Source organism: Sciurus vulgaris, assembly GCF_902686455.1.
Source record: "Sciurus vulgaris genome assembly, chromosome: 3".
Taxonomy (NCBI): domain Eukaryota; kingdom Metazoa; phylum Chordata; class Mammalia; order Rodentia; family Sciuridae; genus Sciurus; species Sciurus vulgaris.
The window spans coordinates 18,878,911-18,898,506 of record NC_136463.1 but is presented as its reverse complement, the minus strand read 5'-3'; the positions used below and the strand labels follow the sequence as shown (position 1 = coordinate 18,898,506).

At 47.0% G+C, this 19,596-nt stretch overlaps 1 protein-coding gene across 3 annotated transcripts; it reads right to left on the bottom strand.

The window, feature by feature from the left end:
* Positions 1 to 135: 135 nt before the first annotated feature.
* KIF18B (kinesin family member 18B) lies at positions 136 to 19,596 on the bottom strand. 3 transcript variants are annotated; one of them, XM_079134694.1, is made up of 16 exons: positions 19,492 to 19,596; positions 10,594 to 10,920; positions 9,863 to 10,020; positions 9,461 to 9,565; positions 9,148 to 9,258; positions 8,871 to 9,068; positions 8,548 to 8,724; positions 7,780 to 7,854; positions 7,560 to 7,660; positions 7,000 to 7,180; positions 6,595 to 6,722; positions 3,582 to 3,787; positions 2,845 to 3,373; positions 1,815 to 1,904; positions 1,178 to 1,356; positions 136 to 1,053 (listed from the first exon to the last, which is right to left on the bottom strand). In XM_079134694.1, the coding sequence occupies exons 2-15, from the start codon at positions 10,904 to 10,906 to the stop codon at positions 1,218 to 1,220; spliced, it is 2,511 nt and encodes an 836-aa protein (XP_078990820.1). In that variant the 5' UTR covers positions 10,907 to 10,920; positions 19,492 to 19,596; the 3' UTR covers positions 136 to 1,053; positions 1,178 to 1,217. The 3 variants fall into 3 exon arrangements, with proteins under 3 accessions (XP_078990820.1, XP_078990818.1, XP_078990819.1); XM_079134692.1 differs by having other exon boundaries at positions 1,265 to 1,356; XM_079134693.1 differs by having other exon boundaries at positions 1,265 to 1,356; positions 7,000 to 7,144.

Here is a 19,596-nt window from a genome sequence, read left to right as displayed (position 1 = left end):
TACTCAGAAGTTTCTTTAGGTTTTGAAGAACTGGAAGGTGAGAAAGGGAAGGTGTGCCATCCTATGTAGTTGTACAGAGAAAAACACACCAAGGATGGAGATGGTTATTACAGTTAAAAACATACATCTATATATATATATGTGTGTGTATACATAAATATACATATATATGCATAAATCAAGAAGCAGAAGGGTGTAAACCCTGGAATCACTAGCATGGTTACCTAAGTGGTAGCATTAAGGTTACAGTCCCCTTTCTTATACTTGTGTGTGTGTGTCTATGTATAAAGATAATAAAGCAGGCTTCTTCTGGAAATCAAGGCACCATCATGAGCTGCATCATCACCAGGACAGGGGCCAGGATGGGGCTGAAGATTCGCCTCTCAGAAACCATGGAAGAGCCAAGATGTGACTTCCCAGAATACCCCCACCAGCCTCATCCGTCCAAGAGGCAGCAGCCATCACTGTACACGGTCCTGGGTTACACATGGGGTAGGAAAAGAGCCCCAAAGAGCCCCTGGCCTGATGGTGGGCTTTGGAATTGAGGGGGGAACATGCAGCACCCTTTAAAATAGCCGCACATTAATACTCACAACTGAATATGTACATGCTGAGCAGCTGAGTGTAACAGATTTACAAAGAGGGTGGGAGTGGACATGTGGTGCCCAGGTGATTACACCTGTAATCCCAGCTGCCCAGGGGCTGAGGCAGGAGGAGGATTGCGAGTTCGAGGCCAGCCTGGACAACATAGTGAGACTCTGTCTCAACAAAACAAAAACAAAATAAAGAGGGCGAGTAGCAGAATGTATTGTTGGGGAGGGTGTTAATGAAGAAAGGTGTGTTGGCACGAATTGCTCCAGGGTGAGGGATCCTGGTGTTGAAGGCTCCGGGCACCAAGCAAAGGCAGCGAGCCTAGAGGGGCTGGAGGAGCTGGATAGTTTGGAAGTCAGGACACCTGGGCACTGCAGTTTCCAGCTGACAGCAATCCCCCAGCCCCAGTCAGTTCCTTCTGGGTCCTTTGGTCACTGAGGCAGCGGGGACTCAAGGGTAGCTCTGCAGGTAGGTACAGGAGGAAGGTGAGGCTCTATTCCATTGGTCCACTGCCTCTCATCCCGTCTTCTACCTCCCTTTTCCTGGTCCCTGAGATGCTGGGAAGTATTCCAAGCCCTCCTCTCACCTGGGTCCAAACCCCCTCTGTCCCCTCTTGCATCCTGTCTTCAATTGTCAATGTGGACCAGTCGCTCTTGTCCCCAGTGGCAGTCACCTGGGATTGCAAGGGGTCCAGCTGGCCTCTTCAAGGTGCTGCTGGGGAGGCGGGCGATGCGACTGCGGCTGCGGCCCCGGGAGACTGAGGAACTGAGAGAGGGAAGGCAGGTGGGAAGGTTACAGTCATGCCCCGGACTGATGTGTGGAGGGAGGCAGCACTAGCTGCTAAGCCTCGAGGGCAGGGAGCCGAGAACAAGCAAGAGTTTCCAAGGTCAGATGTGAGAGCTGGAGAGGCTTGTGGGGTTTGGGACATGGGAGGGTAAGAAAGGGGATAGTCCAATCATTGGATCAACCAATAAATGCTGAACGTCTCCCTTGTGGATAGGGGACCTGGATCAGCACCTCTGAGATGATCCTGTGATAGCAAGCAAAAGGCCAAAGAAACTCCAGTCAGAGAATTAGATGCTTGCTCTGCTCACTAGACTTCGGCTGCTTGCTCCTAGGAGTCCAGAGACACACCAGGAAAGGGTCTGTGGCAGCCCAGGGGCCTAATGCCCCAGTGAGGGTTCTTTCTCCACACCCTCACCCCAACAGCTTCCAGACCTTACCTCATGGTGCGCTTTTTCTTGCAGGCTGAGGTTCCAGGGAAGGAAGATGTTGGCTTGGGGCCCTTCATGGTGAACAGGAGCATAGGTCCACTGGGGAGCAGGCAGAGGGATGGAAGTAGATCAGGAGGGAACCAGAAATGACACTGGCTACTCTTATTCCTTCTAACTCCCAGCTTGCTAGGAGAGGGAGGTGGACAAGATGACCTGAGGTTTCTTCCTGCTAAGAGGTGGATTCTCTCCCTGCCTTGCTAGGTCTGGGCTGACAGCTGAGTGACAGCCCTGCTCTGGGAGAACATCCAGATGTCAGTTTCTGGTGCGTTCAGGGAACTGGAGTTCAAACAATTTCACCCTTCCACCTGCCCAGCTCTGAGCTTGTTACTGAGAATAGGTTCAGGGGCCATGGAAGGAGCAGGAGTGCAGGTGGGCAGCCTGTGGCCTCTGCTTCACAGGTCCCGGTCAGCCTGCCACTTGTTATTGGCCTTGGACTGTCCTGAGCTGGTTGCTATTCCTCTCTCTGGCCCTGTGGGTGGAGGGCAAGGGTAACAGCTGCACCTTCTCACTGGAAAATACTGAAGAAAGTTTTCTTTATTTCTCTATTTCCAGATGCTGGCCCTGAGGGAAAAATCTGGGGGCAAAAGTGGCAGAAAAACTATTTCCCAGTGGGACACAGAACTCAGATTGGAACATAGTGCCCAAGCAAAGCAGAGGAACAAATAGGGCTAGGATCATGAATTCCTGGTTCCCTGCTGACTCTTCCCAAATGGGGTTCTGTGGTTCTGTTAGCTACTCATACACAAGCCACAAACCAGCATAGAGCTGGTGGATCTGAGGCATGAAGAGGGTCCCTGATGAAGTCATGCCCCTGGCAGCTGTGCACTCTGCTCTCCTGGGACTGGGTAGAAAAGCTGACCATGACCAAAGGGAAACAGATGGCAAATATCCTGGCTCCTAAAGCAGGTGCCTTCTACTCTTCTTGGCACCCTTGTCCCTTGCTGACCTCTGACCTCTGCTGGGAGGCTGAGAGACTCACCTGGGGACGAAGGGCTGGTCTAGCCTATTCAGTTCCTGGGGGACATTCTCCCAGCCGACAAATTCATGGAAATTGAGTTTTGAGGAGGGCTCCTCGGAGAGATCAAAAGTGGCATTCAGGTCACGAGCAGGGAGGGCCAGAGGGGTAGAGCAGTTCTGTACAGCAGAAGGGCCCAGGGGCACCCGGCTCTTGATGACAGTAGCTGGGCAGAAGCGAGGGGAATGGCAGGGGGAGGAGGGCCTCGTCCCTTTGGGGGTGCTGGGCCCACATGAAGGCTGGGCCTTAGGCAGAGACCCTCTCCTCAGGCAGGGTAGGAAGGACTGGCGCTGGCGCTTAGTCTCCAGCTTTGGGGCTGGGGGACTGTCTGGCTCTGTGGGGCTTGGTCTCCTTTTGTTGTTCTTCTCTGTGGGCCGTTGGGATGCTGAGGCTGGGGTGCAATCAGGTTCAGGTGGGATACCCAGAGTGTGCTTGAGGCCACTCAATCTTCTTGCCATTGTTCGGGTCACAGGGCCACAGTAGCCTGGAGATTCTGGGCAGAGAGGGGAGAGTGCTGAGGAGAGACCAGGGACTGGCCAGGAGCAGAGAATGTACAGAGCAAGACACTGGATTCATGAAGGAGCCCTTAACTCTTCATGTTTCCTGGGGCCTCTTTGTTTGCAGAAGTGCATGAGCCCTGGGGTCCAACCTCCTAACCACAGCATAATCCAGTACAACCAGCTGGGCAGGGTGACACTCACTGGATTCTGAACACAACTCCGGGGTCACAGGGGCCCTCCTGGCCAGGTCAGGAGTCCTGGAGGTCTTGGCCCCAGGCTCAGTTTTTCCCTCTTGTACCAGCTGCTGCAGGGTCTCAAACTCTGTAATCATGTCAGGGGTCAGGAGATTGGCTGCCTGGAGCAGGGAATACTGCTTCTGGGCCAGGCACAGCACCTGGAGGGCCAACCTGAAACAGAGGGAAAGGGATTTCTATTCAGACCCAGCCACACCAGGGTCCTTTATGCCATGCACTGTCCCCATCGTTCCGGCTGTGGTCGAGGAGCACACCTGGGGTGGTCCACTAGTTCTCTCCTGCCTTGTCCCAGACTGGCTGGCTGGTCTCCCAGATAGGGCTCCCACTCTGCCATCCCCTTGAAAAAGCCCAAGATGGCCATAGGCAAGGTAGGAGATGTCACCTATTATAAATACTTCATGACAGAGATGGTGACATGGAAAGTAGGGAAAGGTGCTAAGTGACCTTGGACTTGGAAGGTCTGAGTTTCCTCTTAGCCCTTCCATTTACTGGCACTGTGATCATAAGCTCATTTAGCCCGAGGGCAATGTAAGGTAGCAGTTAGGAACCCCGCTCAAGTCAGACTGCTAGATACCTGCTCAAATCCAGCTCAACCTTTCCAAGCTGTGATCTTGGGTGCATTGGTCCACAACCTTAAGACAGGGATAACAAATGCACCCACTTCATAGCATTGTTGGAAAGACTGAGTTATTTTAGCCAGGCATGGTGGTGCATGCCTATAATCTCAGTAACTCAGGAGGCTAAGGCAGGAGGATTCCAAGTTTGAGGTCAGTCTCAACAACTTAGAGGCCCTAAGCAACTTAGCAAGACTGTCTCAACATAAAATTCAAAAAAGGAAAAAAGAACCATGGATGTAGCTTAATAGTAAAGTACCCCTCAGTTAAATCCTCAGTACAAAAAAAAAAAAAAAAAAAAAACAACAAGTTATTTTGTATACAGAATGTTTAAAGAATACCTCATACATATTAAACACTGTGAGTTTAGTGAACTATTATTTATGCAAAGTGATAATAATACCATCTACCTCATTAGGTTAAGAGGAGATAAACTAAGATAGGTTAAGTTGACCTTGGCTCTGAGAAGACCCTCAAAAAGGCATATTGGTCTGTGTCTTCTATTTAGTGTTTGGGATCCTGAAAAAAATATGTGTGATTCAACATATTTCACATGCTAGGGGAACTATTTAAAGGAAATTCTGAAGGTAATGAGATTATTGATGTAAATTTGGATTCTCATAAAGTAAATTTTCTTTCTGTAAGGAACACCTATGATACAAGAATAAACAAAATTACCTTGGTGGGGATTATTCATAGCAAATGATTTACCCTCAGGGAGCTCTACCTGTCTGGACACCTCTGAACCCCACCCATTGCCCTCAGTCATGTGTGTTCAGGGAATTTACACTCATTTTTGTAAAGCAGGCTTGAGGTCTTTGTGGAAGAAGGCAGGACACAAATTTAAAAGGATACAGTAGAAATTCATTCTGTACCTTCCTGAGCCACATGTTATAAGGAAGACTAGACTATTGAGAAGAGTGGGTGTTAGAAAGAAATGAACGGGCCTGGAAGTCAGATGACCCAGGTCTGGCCCTGCACAGAAGCCTCAGCCCCCCAGCCAACGAATGGGAAATTGCTCTAAATCATGAATTTTCAAATTAAGTTTCAAATGCCTATCAGACAGCAACTCTGTTCTGTTCGTCCTATCTATTAGACCTCAGCATGAGATTCCATGTAAAGAGAGGACTGTGCAGCTGGAAAAAAAATCCTGAAAAACCACTGAACTAGAAAATCTCAGCTCTGTTCAATGTCCTGATGGTTCAAGATTCTAAATTCCAAAGCCAAATAGAAACGATTTTCGATTATCTGCTTGTCAGAGTGTTTCCAAACCTGGAAATGATCCGGAATGTTCTGCCACTCCTGAATCTAGGGGTCTTCTATCATATTGTATTAGCACTTCATTAATATTGTATTAATATTCCCCAAGAATCAGGGAGAATAAAGATTATGATACCCAAATCATAGCCAAGATTGAAGGAACTTATTGGAAACCACAAAACCAGAGGCAGAGCAGAAATGAGGACATGGGTCCTCTCTCCTCAAAACACGGGACACCAAGCAGAGAGACCGTGAGTCATCTGTGGGAGCCTGTGGTTGTTCCCTGGGAGGCCAACGGGACATCCCACCAGTGCATCCCTGCCTCTTCAGGCCCCAGGGAGTTGGCAGCAGGAGACAGATAATGAGCCGCTGATTATTCAGGCCACAGCATTTTTTGCTGAGTCGGGAACAGACACTCCCCAACAAGAAATAAAATTAAACAGGCCCTTCTGTCCGGAAGCTTTAAATACACTGCCTAGTGTGAAGCGTGCTGGGGAGGGGAGAGCGGGGCTGGCAGTAACACCACTAAGCAGCAGGGGATTTATGGCCCTGGGGCCAAGGGAAAAACAAAGCAGTGCCCCTGAGTGAAGCACAGAAGGAATGTCCCCAAACCCTTTCTCTCTGGCTTCACTTGGAAGTTTGTATTTACTTCTGAGAAAAAATAGCCACATTCAATCTGTTGATGAAGACGCAGGAGAAGCAACTGACTCAGGGAGGTTGACTCCTCCTCCGCCTGACGCCCAGCTCCTCCCAGCTGCATCCTCCTCGCTCTGACAGCAGCTCTGCCCTCAGACTGCAAGGCCAAGTGCTAGCCCCAGCAGCCCAACCTAGCTCAGTGCTTGCTGGCTGTCTGGATGGAATCTGGTGCTTTGCTTCTCCCGCCTGCTGGCTGCCAACGATGTGGAGGAATAAATAGAGATGATGCTAAGTAAATAGAGTAGGTGATTGTGTCTAGGAGTTGAAAGCAGATAAGGGAAAATGTTGATGAAGAGACTCAACTCTTAACTACGATCGGGTCCCACCACCAGGAGGCTAAGCCCATCACCTCCCACCTTGGAGGCCAGAGTAGAAGCAAAAGACACTCACCGCTTAGAATGGTCCCCGTCCAGGTTCTGGGGTGAGAGGTGGCTGGTCACTGGCTTAGGCTGCAGGGTGAGACCAGCAGACTCTGGCAGTGGGGGTCTGAGGTTCTGCTCCAATGTCTGGGCTGGAACCTAAAGAAAGTGGGTAGAGGAGCCAGGATGACCTCCTAAAATTCTAAAATCCGTCCCTCCCCCAGGAACAGGATGACAGCTCCTGCTAGAATGGCCAGGCCCCGGGAGAGGCTTGCTTTCTGCCAGTCACTTCCAGACACACAATGTCTGACGGAGGTAAGAAATCCAGGAGGAGAACCGGGACGAAAGGGACTCTGAGTTAAAGAGAGACGTTTATTCTAATCTTCTACCAGCCCCAAGCCTTCCTGAGGCCCAGGCCTCCTGCCTCCAGCCCTACCTCAGCAGGGTCTTTGTCCTCGTCCTTTGGGGTCTCCTCCTGGTCTGAAGAGCTTCCTTCTATGACCCTCTGTTCCTGGGCCTCTGTTCTCAGGCTCCCCTCTTGATCTTCAGACCCCATGTGGAGCTCTGGGGTCCAGGGCTGGCTGCGGGGGCGGAGCAGTAAAGGGGAGCCAGGAAGGCTAAGGGGGAAATAAGAGTTTGAAAGGCATGATGTGGGACAGGAAGGGTGAGCAGGGAGGGGGGATCTCTGTGGCACCAGGTGGCAGAGCCCACAAACAATGCTTGACTGACAAATGGGCAGTGGCTAAGGGTAGAAGAAGGTGTCAGGAATTTTCTGCTTTAAGAAACAATAACACCCAACCCCTAAGTTCACTTTCTCTCCATGAGTAGATTCCGCTTGCTATATGCTCATTTGGCACCAGGCACTCCAGGAGACATCAGTTGATGTCCTTGGTGTGAACCCCCAACCCTAGGTGTGAATATCTGAAAGATGGAGAAGGGACCCAGCTCCCTGTCCCAGCTGAGCTTAAGGGTGGGACAATGGGCAGTAGAACTCACTGTTGCTGTGGAAGGCTCAACTTGGGGGACTGTGAGTGGCCCTGCTGTGGGGCCTGGGCTCCTGCCTCATATGCTTGGAGCTTCTTCCTCAGGTTGGCCACCTGGAATGACAGCAGCCCAGGTGAGCCCAGGAGGTGAGGGATGGCATAGAGCCCTGCTGCACCCCAGCTCCTCTCTGTCACTCCTTGCCCCGAACCCATTCCCCAGGTAGGCTCCTCACCTCAGCTTGGAGCTGTTGGCAGATGGTGGCATACTGGCTGATGTGACAGTCCAGACTGATCACGTTGCTCTTCAGCTGAGATGGGGGCACAGGGGAAAGATTTGTTTGTTTATTCAAAGCAGCTGTTATCAACCACCTCTGATGACCAGGCATCACATGAGATCCTTACTCATAGTACTAAGGACTCCCTCTTACAGGTAGGAAAATAGACCAGAGGTCAGTAACATGCCTGGGACCACAGCAAGGGACAGAGGAGTGCCTGCCTATGAACCTGATGCCTGACTCCCTGAAGTAGATGTTCTTACTGGACAGGGGTTGATCTTCAGCAGGTCCAGGTGGGCCAGGGTTCCTGAAGAGGCAGGGAGTGGAGGTTCATGAGGGGAGGCCTAGAAGGTATGGGTGGAGGCCAGAACACATCTGCTTTTGTCTGGGTTAACATATGTGGGTGTTTATGTCGTTTTGCTGAAATTGTGGTCCTGTTGCTTAAAACAAGTCAGAACCAGGCCACTGGCCCACTGAGCCACCTGTTCCATGTCTCCCTTGGAGTTGACTGTCTGCCTCTGTCCAGCTGGAGTCTTCCCAAAGGCAGGGACAGTGTTTCTCCTATCACAAAGACTCTCCCTGAAGACAGAGCCCAGGGAACTTCTTTCCTCTGCTTGGGGACATTGGACAGGGATCTGAGGAAGCTCTTGGTCCTGTCCCGTCCTCCTCCTCCCAGGCTAGGGGTTCCCTCCATACTCAGGTTGGCCATCCCTAGCTGGCACGCACCGTGAGTCTGATCTCTTTGGCCCGGTCAGCATATTTGAGGGTGTTGTAAGTGTCCTCGTAGGCCAGGTTAGAGGGGCTGATGGCAGCAATCATCACTGTGCGGCAGTTGCCCCCAATGGAGTCCTTGAGCAGGCGGGTCAGTTTGCTGTCCCGGTAGGGCACATGAGACTTGCGGCCCTGGGGGTGGTCAGTGAGTTGGGGGAAACAACTATATTAGACTAACCTGGTCAGGCTCCAGTGGCCTATGGCCCAGGGCTGGAAGCAAGGATAACTGGGTTCAGGCCTCAGTCGCTGTCCTGGGTGCTGGGACTGCATTGCTTTACCTTTGCATCCGCCAGGGCATTGAGGACATTGATGAGGGCCAGCAGAGAACGGTTGATGTTGGCACCCTCCCGCAGCCGCTCCCCCTTGGCACGGGTGCTGGATGCCCGCTCTGAGCCAGCCAGGTCAATCAGGCTCATCTTGGCCACCTGCAGGGCCTGGGTCAGTCCTGGGACTCGGTCCTGCTGCTTTACAAAGATCTGGAGGTGGAAGGCAGGAGTGAGGGGGACGTGGGCACCAGGAGCCCAGGTTTCATGCCCAGTCCATGATCCTGCTCACCTGGAAGATGGCATGGGAGCGGGAGGAAGTAGCATTGGCATCAGTGGGGTGCTGAGTGCGGTTGCGGTTCCCCCTGGTCAGCATCTCCAGCAGCTGCTCTGCTGAGGCTGGCTGCAGAGGAGACACCAAGGAGGGGATGTGGTCTCCCCACCAGGGATTTTCCCCTAACAGGAAGGGCTGCTTTTCAGAGCCAATGTCACCCCTCTCTTGCTACTGCCACTACCCCAACATCCAGGACATCCCCAAATTGCCTTGTGAGGAAACCCTGGAGGACCAATGGGGCAGCTGGTTCCACCTGAGCCCAATCCCATACCTGGTGGAAAGAAAGTCCTTGCACCATCACCCCCTTGTCAGGGTCCTCACGGATGGCAAGGGGCCCCTTGGGCTCCAGGAGGTCATGAATCTGTTCATTGTACACCTGAGGAGGAGAAAGGACAAGAGGGAGAAGACTGAGGAAGAGGACTCCAACCAAGTGCAGGCTAGAATGGGCAGAGTTGCTGGACAGGAAAGCCAGAAACTGGTGTGTATTTGAGACACTGGACATGAGTGGCACTTTGCAGGGTGATGTTAAATGACAAGAGCAGATTTGGGGGCTTCCCCAGGATCCACTACCCACTTCCTGCCACCACCTTTCCCACCACTCTCTCTGCTCCATCCTCTCTTCAGGTAGTCATGAGAATGAGGGATGGTGCCCTGGGCGGGGGAGCAGCCCTACCTCCAGGTAGCTGATGAGCACCTCGAACTGCTTTTCCTCCTGGCAGGCCTCGAAACGCCTGTATAGTTCCATGGTGGTCAGGTACATGATGCCAGGGTCCTCCTCCCTTCCCAGCATGGTGTGTGTCTTCCCAGCCCCAGTAGCCCCATAGGCAAACACTACAGAGGACAGGGTGGGAAGGAGGGTGGCAGCAAGGCCAGGTTCACCTTCCCCAGGGTTGCCACCAGCACATTCCACCCAGCTCAGCCCTGCCTTCCTCCAAGCCCCTTCCTTTTTCATCCACGTACACCAGTCTGCCATTTCACTGCTCCTACCACTCCTACCCTACCCAGTGCTCATGCTCAGCCTCTTGGTCCTCCACGGGTCTGTCCTGCCTCCCATAAGCCTGTGGACTCCAGGGCAAAGGGATCTGCAGGTACTGTCCATGCCTTCTCCAGGCTAGGGAGCTTCCCCCAGTGAAGGCCCACCACTGTTTCCCTCACTAGCACTCATTGCGGTTTATAAACACACTGTAAGCATCAAGAGTCCAGAAGCCACACCTGTCTGACTGGCTACTGTATGCTAGGGTCGAGTACAGTGAGTGAATGAGGCCCCCTACCGCAGAGGATGAAAGGGCTCACCAAGCCACGCCCACCAAGGGACAGGCCAGCATATGTCAGAAGACATGGAAACCCCTCCTTCAAAGGGAGCAGGGAGGCAAGGGTGCTACCAGGCAGAATTCAGGTTCTCACCTGAGCAGTTGTAGCCCTGGAGGAAGCTGTCCAGGATGCTGTGGGTGGTGTGCTGGAACACATCCTGTTGGGTGGCCTTCTCACCAAAGACCCGGTCGAAGACAAATGTCAGGTCTTTACCCTTCTTCTTGGGGCCGTCATGGGTACCACCCCATTTTAGGCCAGGGAATCCCCCATCGGGTTCCTCAGGATCAAACACCAGCACCCGCTCGTCCACCACTTGAACCACAGGCCATCGCTGACTCTCCAACTCCCGAGGGGTGGGGGGCCGCACCCGCACCACCACCTGCACCATGCTGTCCTCCACTGCCATCACCGTGGCAACACCTGAGCGGAGACATGATGGAGATGAGGACCAAACCAACCCAGACTTGGCCGGGTGCCCTTCAACACTCAGGGGCTCCACCTGCTGCCTTCCCAAGCTGACCTCCATTTTATACCCCAAGAGAGTAAGAATATTGGCACCAGTATCAATCGTTTATACCTATCTCTTTCTCACTTGAAATACACCTTTGTCATATTCAAATGACTTGGTTTTCATAGGTGTATTAACTATTTTGTTCCACCGAGCTATTCATCTACTCCCATGCCAACACTATACTCTTCCTTCTGTTCCTTTACTGGGATTTTATCTAGTGAGGCAAGAGCTCCTCACAAGACTTTTTCATAATTGTCTTGGCTCTTCCCAGGCATTTATTGTCTTTAAGAAAATTTGACTGCTGGGAGTGATGGTGCACGCCTATAATCCTAGGAACTCAGGAGACTGAGGCAGGAAGACCACAAGTTCAAGGCCAGCCTCAGCAACTTAGCAAGACCTGGTCTCCAAAAAAAAAAAAAAAAAAAAAAAAAGAGGTGGGTGTTGGGATTTAGCTCAGTGGTAGAGTACCCCTGGGTTCAATCCCTAGTGTCCAAAAAAAAGAGAAAAAGGAAGAAAAAGATCTTATCAATTCTGCTCACAACCCAGATCCCCTTCTCCCCTTCAGTAACAAAAAACCTGTTGGAATTGCTTTACATTTACATATTTATTTTGTTATCCTTTGAATATAATTCCTAAGTGTTTTATAAATTTAATTGCTTTCATGAATGGAAAGCCTTCTCCCAATTCCAGCTGGTAATTGCAAAAATGGAGAAACAACTGATCTTTAGATATTCACCTTATATCTACCACCCTCAAATTCTCTTACTTAATTCCAATTTGTTTTTTAGGATTTTTTTGATTCTCCAAGTATACAATTTTTTTTTCTTTATTTTATTTATATGTGATGCTGAGGATCAAACCCAGTGCCTCATTGCGTTCCAGGCAAGCACTCTACCACTGAGCCACAACCCCAGCCTCTCTATAGATTTCTTTTTTTTTTTTTTTTTGGTGGTACTGGGGATCGAACTCAGGGCCTTGTGCTTGTGAGGCAAGCACTCTACCAGCTGAGCTATCTCCCCAGCCCCCCAAGTATACAATCATGTGTCAGTAAAGAAAATACATTTTAACTTTTCTTCTCCGTATTTATGCCTATTTAATTTCTTACATATCACAGTCTCTAGAACTTATAAAATGATTTTTAATAACAATGAAGATAATGGGCCTGCTTGTTTTGCTTCTGATCTTATAGGAAATGGCTTTAGTGCCTCATTATTTAGAAACAACTTTGAGACAAATAGTCTTTACCATATTAATAATTTCTCTTATTCTTATTTTACATAAGGTTGTTATTAGGAAAGTCTAGAATTTTTATTTAACACCCTTTCAGCATCTACTGATACATTACATGTCCTTGCTCCCATGGTATAGTATTGGATATTATTGCTGGTATCAAACCAACCGTACATTCTGGGAAAAAACCCTACTCCAGGCAGTAGTGATGTTTTCAATATTTAAATGATCAAAGAAGTCAATCTTTTCTTTTATGGCTTCTATGTCATATTTAAGAAGACTCCTTTCTCTAAGGTGATAAATACTTTTCTTATATTTCTAATGTTTTTTATTTTCTTACATTTAGGTTTTTACGGAGATAGAATTTAGGGCCACTCTACCACTGAACTATAACCCTAGTCCTTTTTAATTTTGATACAGAGTCTTAGTCTGTATCTAAGCAACTTAGTCTTACTAAGTTGCGCAGGCTGGCCTCAAACTTGGGATCTTCCTGCCTCGACCTCCAGAGTAGATGGGGTTGAAAGCACTTGGTGGTTATGAAATTCTACAAAAACTCCTGCTAAGATTTTAATTTGGATTATTTTGAATTTGTAGATTAATATGAGATAACTTCTTTATGATAGCGAGTCTTCCCATCTAGGACCTGGTATCTCTTCCTATTTATATACAACTTTATAATCTTCAGTAAAATTTTATAATTTTCCCCACATGAGTATCATATATTTCTTGATAGGTTTATTACTAGTTATTACACAGTCTTTGTTATATTGTGAATAGGCTCCTTTTAAAATTACATTTTCAAATTCATGTTTTACCAGAATATGGCAAAGCTTCAGATCAGTATGCAGATCAGGTATCTGGTCACAATGCCAGACTCCCTTATTAGTTCTAATAGATTGCCATTGATTCTCTTAGGCCTTTCAATTAAATGATAATATAGTTTGCAAATAATGACAGCTACTTTCTATTTTTAGCTCTTCTTTATTTAGTTGCCCACCCTCCACTGCCCATTAGGGGTGCAGAACTGGGTGTTGAATTTTATCAAATGCTTTTTGGGGCTTGCTGAAATGATCAAACAGTATTTCTCCTTCAATCTGCTTATGTCGGGGGTGACACACAGATTCCCCAGTGTTGACCTGGTAATCATGCCAGACACTTATGGCCTCTTCCTTCTCATGGCTCTCCCCAGGCCTTTCTCCTGGATTATTATTTTTTTTTGGAGGGTGGGGTAGGGGGAACCAGGGAGTGAACCAAAGGGTGTTTAATCCCAGAGTCACATCCTTGGCCCTTTTTATTTTTTATTTTGAGTCAGAGTCTAGGCCACATTAAATTGCTGAGGCCGGCCTTGAACTTGTAATCCTCCTGCCTCAGCCTACAGAGCTGCTGGGATTACAGGTGTGTCCCACCACACCTGGTCCCCTGAAGGTTTTTCATTTCTCCTTTGAGCCAGCTTACCAAGGGTGGGAATGGAATGCAGAGCTCAAGGATATCCTGGAAAAGTTTAGCCCAATTCTAGGGATATATTAACAGGAGTAAGAAATGGGGTAGGGGATCATTACCAAAGGATATGAACAAAAGAATGCTTTCCCAGTAAAGACTAGGTATGGCTGATGGGTCACAATTACTGAGCTCACTCAGCAAAGGAAAGTGAGGTATATACCTAGCAAACAGCTCAGGTTTTCTTTGGGGAATGAGCCAAATTGAGCTGATTCAGAATTCTTGTCCCCTCACCCCTAAAATTCTTCCCCACATCAGACAAGGGAAAGATATCAACCAACAATAATGTGTATAATTCGATTTCTAGTCTAGCAGCCAGATTGTCATAATAAACATATTAGCTAAGTTATCACTGTATCAGGGACTATTCAAAGCACCTTACACATATCATCTACTTTTATCTCCATTGCAATCCCACAAGACAGATAGTATTATTATACTAATTTTTCAATGAGGAAATTGAGACAGAGAGGGTTAAGCCATTTGCCCAAGGTCCCAATGCTAGTGAGTGATGAAGTCCTACTCTAACCCAGGCAGTCTGACCACAGAGCCGGTTATCCTGCCTGATAATGATATTATATATTACGCTTTGAGGATCATTGTTGTAATAACCCCTTATGTTAGTATAATAATCATAATCCCTTTTATGGGATTAGCATTATGTTTTCAGTAAATACTTGTAGATATGTGAACTGTACCTAATCTTTGGCACTGAGTTTCTTGCCCTTGAATTCTCACCCCCCAAGGAAACCACTTTTCTACTGGGGGAAATAAAGTCAGAGGATGCCTGAGTCTCTTCTGGCTGCCTTCCTGGCATCCCAGCATCCCACCGGGAGGGTCTTGGCTGAGGAGGAGCCACAGAGCAGCCTAACATTCTAAGCAGGAAATTAAAAAGGGCACTGGCAAAGGAGTGTGCATAACCTTTACAGTTCTCTCCTCCCCGCCTCCTGAGGGCCAGCGGGGCTGAGTCTGTTTGCCTAATGAGATGTTTTTCCTCTTCCTGAGACAGTGCTGGGGGCACAGGGTATGGGATGCGGGTGACACCATGGGAGCCCCTAAGATGCCTGGGTCCTGGTCTCTGTTCTGTATCTGACTTAGGGGGAGGTCTTTCCAAGAGCCACCCAGCATCGATGTCACATCGGCTTCCTCCTTTGAGAGCCAGGGAGAAAGCTACCGATCTGCTCCCACCCCAGGGGGATGGGGAGATTAATGAGAGAACGTTTGTCAAGTTTGCTTTGATCCTTGGTTGGAAAGAGCATTTCAGCCCAAAGTACAAGGGAGATGATTCTTTAATAAGATCTTCAGGGTTCTCAGCCAGCCACAGTCACGTCCTATTTCTAACCCAGGGCAGCTCATTAAAACCCAGAGGCTAGTGCGCTACTGAGCTGGGGTGGGAAGCCAAGATTCCGTTGTTTCGGGGTGGCCTCTTCCGTGCTCTTAGGGATAGACCCAAGGAGAATTTCTGAGGACTTGAGTTGAGGGGACCCCCCTGCAGACAGTTGGGAGTTAGAGGGAAGGAGGCCAGCCCTTAGATATTCTACTGTCATAGGGGTTTCTGTGCCCCCTTCGTTGTTCCTTCAGAATATTTTATACTTGTTTCTTGCCCATAAGCTCTAAGAGAGGGCCCTCTTGACTGACATAGTTTATGCACACCAGGTGCCCACGCAGAGATGCAGAATATTTGTCATATCAACGAATACAAGCCAGAAAAGAACAGTCTGAATCCAAAAGTCTAAAAATAATTACCATTCTAGCTAACATTTACTGAGTGTTTTACAGTGTATCAGACACTACACTAAATACTCTATGCTAGGTGCTTTACAAATGGTGTCATTTAACTTTCACAACAATCTCATTATGTGAGTATGATACAATTGTTACATCCTTATTCTACAAAGGAAACTGGAAGTACCGGAAGGAACTTAACACATCAAGCAGGTAGGGAAGTAAGCAAGACCAGAACCTGACCTCTTTCTGTCACCAGAGGCACTACTCCATCCTTAGGCTGTTCTGCCCTGGTGGGGCTTCGGCAGCTCCTACTTCTCCTCACCTTGGTACGCATAAGAACAGTGTCTCAGGACCACTGGATCTTCTTGTGCAGGGTGTACAGAGGAAGGAGCTGTGTTTTATTATTTTTATTTTATTTTACTTTTGGTACCAGGGATTTAACCCCAGAGGCACTTAACCACTGAGCCACATCCCCGGTCCTTTTTATTTTTTTTTTTTATTTTGCAACAGGCTCTCTTTACTAAATTACTTAAGGCCTCACTTCATTGCTGAGTCTGTCTGGCTTTGAACTTGTGATCCTCCTGCCTCAGTTTCACAAGCTGCTGGAATTACAGGTGAACACCACTGCACCCAGCTCTAATCTTATTTTACTTTTCTTATCTTATGGTTCTGACTAGGAACTCCAGTACAATATTGAATAGAAGCAGTAAGAGTGAGCATTCTTTTTTCTTCCCTGGTTTTATATGAATGTTCCTATTATTTTATACTTTGTTGGTTTAAGGAAATTTATCTCCATTTCTACTTTACTGATATATATTATACATATTTTTAAAAATCATGAATAGGTATCAAATTTTATTGAATACTCTTTCTGTGCCTAATTGCAATATGTTTTCTCCTTTAATCTGTAAGTATGTAAATTGTATTAACAGAGGTTTTTTTTTTTGGTGCTGTGGGGATCAAGTCCAGGGCCTCAAGCATGCTAGCAATACAAGCTAGCACTAAGCTACATCACCAGTCCTGTATTAATAGATTTTCTAATGTTAAATCATTCTTGCACTCCTGATTAAATTTAACATGGTCATATTTTTTTTTTTTTTGCGGTGCTGGGGATTTGAACCCAGGGCCTTGTGCTTGCAAGGCAAGCACTCTACCAACTGAGCTATCTCCCCAGCCCATGGTCATATTTTTAAAAGTGTATTGTTGGCTTCTGATTGCTAATATTTTAATTATTTTTTTTTGGGGGGGGGTACTGCGGATTTAACCCAGGGATATTTTACCACTGAGCTACATCCCCCAGTCCTTTCTATTTTTAAATTTTGAGACAGGATCTCACTAATTTGCTGAGGGTCTTGCTAAACCCCTGAGGCTGGCCTCAAACGTGTAATCCCTCTTGTTGCAGGGATTACAGGAGCGTGCCACTGTGCCCGGCTTGTTTAAGACTTTCTACAACTATATTTATAAAAGAGATTGACTTGTAATTTTCTTTATCTCATCTGTAGAATCATAAAATAGTCTGAAAATGTTTTAGGAAGAGTTTGTGTAAGAGTAGAATCATTTCTCCTAATGGCCTTAAAATTTCTGATGGAGTTTGGTGAGGTTTCTTTAAATGTGTGTGAAGGAATGTTTTAAATGAATTCAGTTTCCTCACTGGTTTTAGGTCTATTAAAAATTTCCAGGCTGGGGCTATAGCTCAGTGGCAGAGCACTTGCTTAGCACCTGTGAGGCACTGGGTTCAAGCCTTAGCACCACATAAAAATAAACAAATAAAATAAAGGCATGCTACAACTACCAAAAAAAAATTCCATAACTTCTTGAGTCAGTTTTGGTAAGTTTTTTCCTAGAAACTTTCCAAAAGCATTTTTAAAAAGGGTGTTCCACTGAAGACTTTCTTTTACTCTCTGTAACTGAAGTTATGTCCCCTATTTTTTGTTCTTAAGATTTTTGTTTCTTTTATTTTCATCAATATTGTGAGAAGTTTGGTTTTTTGTTAGTCTTCTCAGAGATACAACTTTTGGCTAAGTTAATCCTATTATATTGTAAAATTCTATGTCATTAATTTCTGCTTTTAACTTTTATCTTTTTCCTTTGTATTTGTGTGTCTTACTGGGAATTGAACCCAGGGTGGTCTACCACTGACATACAAACACAGACTTTTTTTTTTTTTTTTTTTAATATATTTTTTAGTTGCAGATGGACACAATACCTTTATTTTATTTATTTATTTTTATGTGGTGCTGAGAATTGAATCCAGTGCCTCACACATGGTAGGCAAGTGCTCCACCACTGAGCCACATCCCAGCCCCGCCACCTTTTATTTTTTTGAGACAGGGTCTAAGTTGCTTAGGGTCTTGCTAAATTGCTGAAGCTGGCCTTGAACTTCAGATCCTTCTGCCTCAGCCTCCCTAATTGTTAGGATTACAGGTGGACACCACTCACTGCTCCTGGTTCTGGCCCTTTTTATTTTTGAGACAGGATCTCATTAAGTTGTCCAGTCTGGCCTTGAACTTGAGATCCTCCTACCTCAGCCTCTCCAGTAGCTGGGATTACAGTTACACAACACTGTGCCTGGCTATCTTCTTCCTTTCATGTTTTACATATGTATTCTGTTGTTCTGTTGTTTGAAACAAATATCAAACTTAGTTTTTTTTAAAAAATGAACCAAATGTAAACATTTAGGACTATATTATCCTCTAAGTATTGCTTTAATGCATCCCGCAAGTTTTATAAATAGTATTTTTCATTGTTTCATGAAAAGTATCTTTTAATTATATCATCATACCCTATTTAAGTGTATTTTTTAATTTCCAAATGAGGATTTGTTTTAATTTTCTTTTTCATTGGTATTTATAATTGAATTGCTTGTGGAAAGAGAAAATGGTTTATACAATAGTCTAATAATTGCTTAAATTCACTTTGTGGCCAGGTAGAGAAAAATCTTATAAATATTTCTAAAAGTTTGCTACATTTTTACTTTTAAAAAAAGGTATAAGTGGAACTGGATTGGATAACACAAAAACCAATAAATTGAGACACCTTAAAATCTGTCTGAGCCATGGGGAAATTAAATACTGAAACCAGGCCAAGAAGAACTGAATACATTGAGTTGTTCAGCATGGGATGCAGTGATGTGAAAAGAAATAAAATGGGGAGATTGAAGAAATCAGTGTAACATTTAGGAGAAGCTCATTCTGAAAAATGTTGTAGATGTTCTCCTCTGAGCTAGGCTTAACTGCTGTGTGCCTCAGTTTCCAAACCTGTAAACAGTATCTACCCATACGTTTTTTTTTTTGGTAAGAATTGAGTTCATTCAAACCTGATAAGTGCTCAAGGAAGTGTAGCCATTATTACTAGAATTCTATGACATGCCATTTCTCCATGATGCAGAAAAGAACCAATGTTTTCAATAAAATCCCCTAAGTTCCTTGACTTTATCTTTTCCATACCACTTCAGTTCCCTAAAAGCGCAAAGCTAAGAGGAAAATCCTAGGAAGAGTAACACAAGCCTGTTTTTCTGTCTACAGATGTTCTTTCATTCCTTCCTTCATTCAATCTAATATTCATTGAGTGTTCCAGTAACTAAGTTACAGACCACTGCACATACGACTCCGCAATCAGTTCTGTAGAGATATGCGGTCAATGGTTTAGGAGGTCCCAGGTCTCCAGTTCTAGCGTGCTTGAGAGCCCAATCCTTCCTCACACGTGAGCGAGAGGACTTTTCACAGAGCAGGCGTACAGAGGGCCAGGTGCAGAGGTACGGACCCAGCCCACGTCCGGTACAAAAGAGCAAGAGAGATAGTGATCTCCAGTACGCAAGGTGTAAGGAAGCGCCCCGCTCCCCGCCTTGTTCAAGGGGTCCACCCGGGACCTGCAGGCGCGGTAGCAGAGTTCGATGATCGCGCTGTACTTTAACGTTCTGCACCGGAGGGCTGGCTCAGGCTCCAGTCCCGGAGCAGCTGGGTCAACGTGTCGGAGACCCAGCGCAAGACCCCACAAGGCCTACTCCACCGTGGGACAAAGCTTACCTTTGTCGGCTCCCCGCCACTGGTGTAGTCGCTCGGAGATCCCTCCGCTACAGACCAAAGCGCTGTGACCAGCAGATCGCTCCCCACCCTTCCCTACCGGGTCCA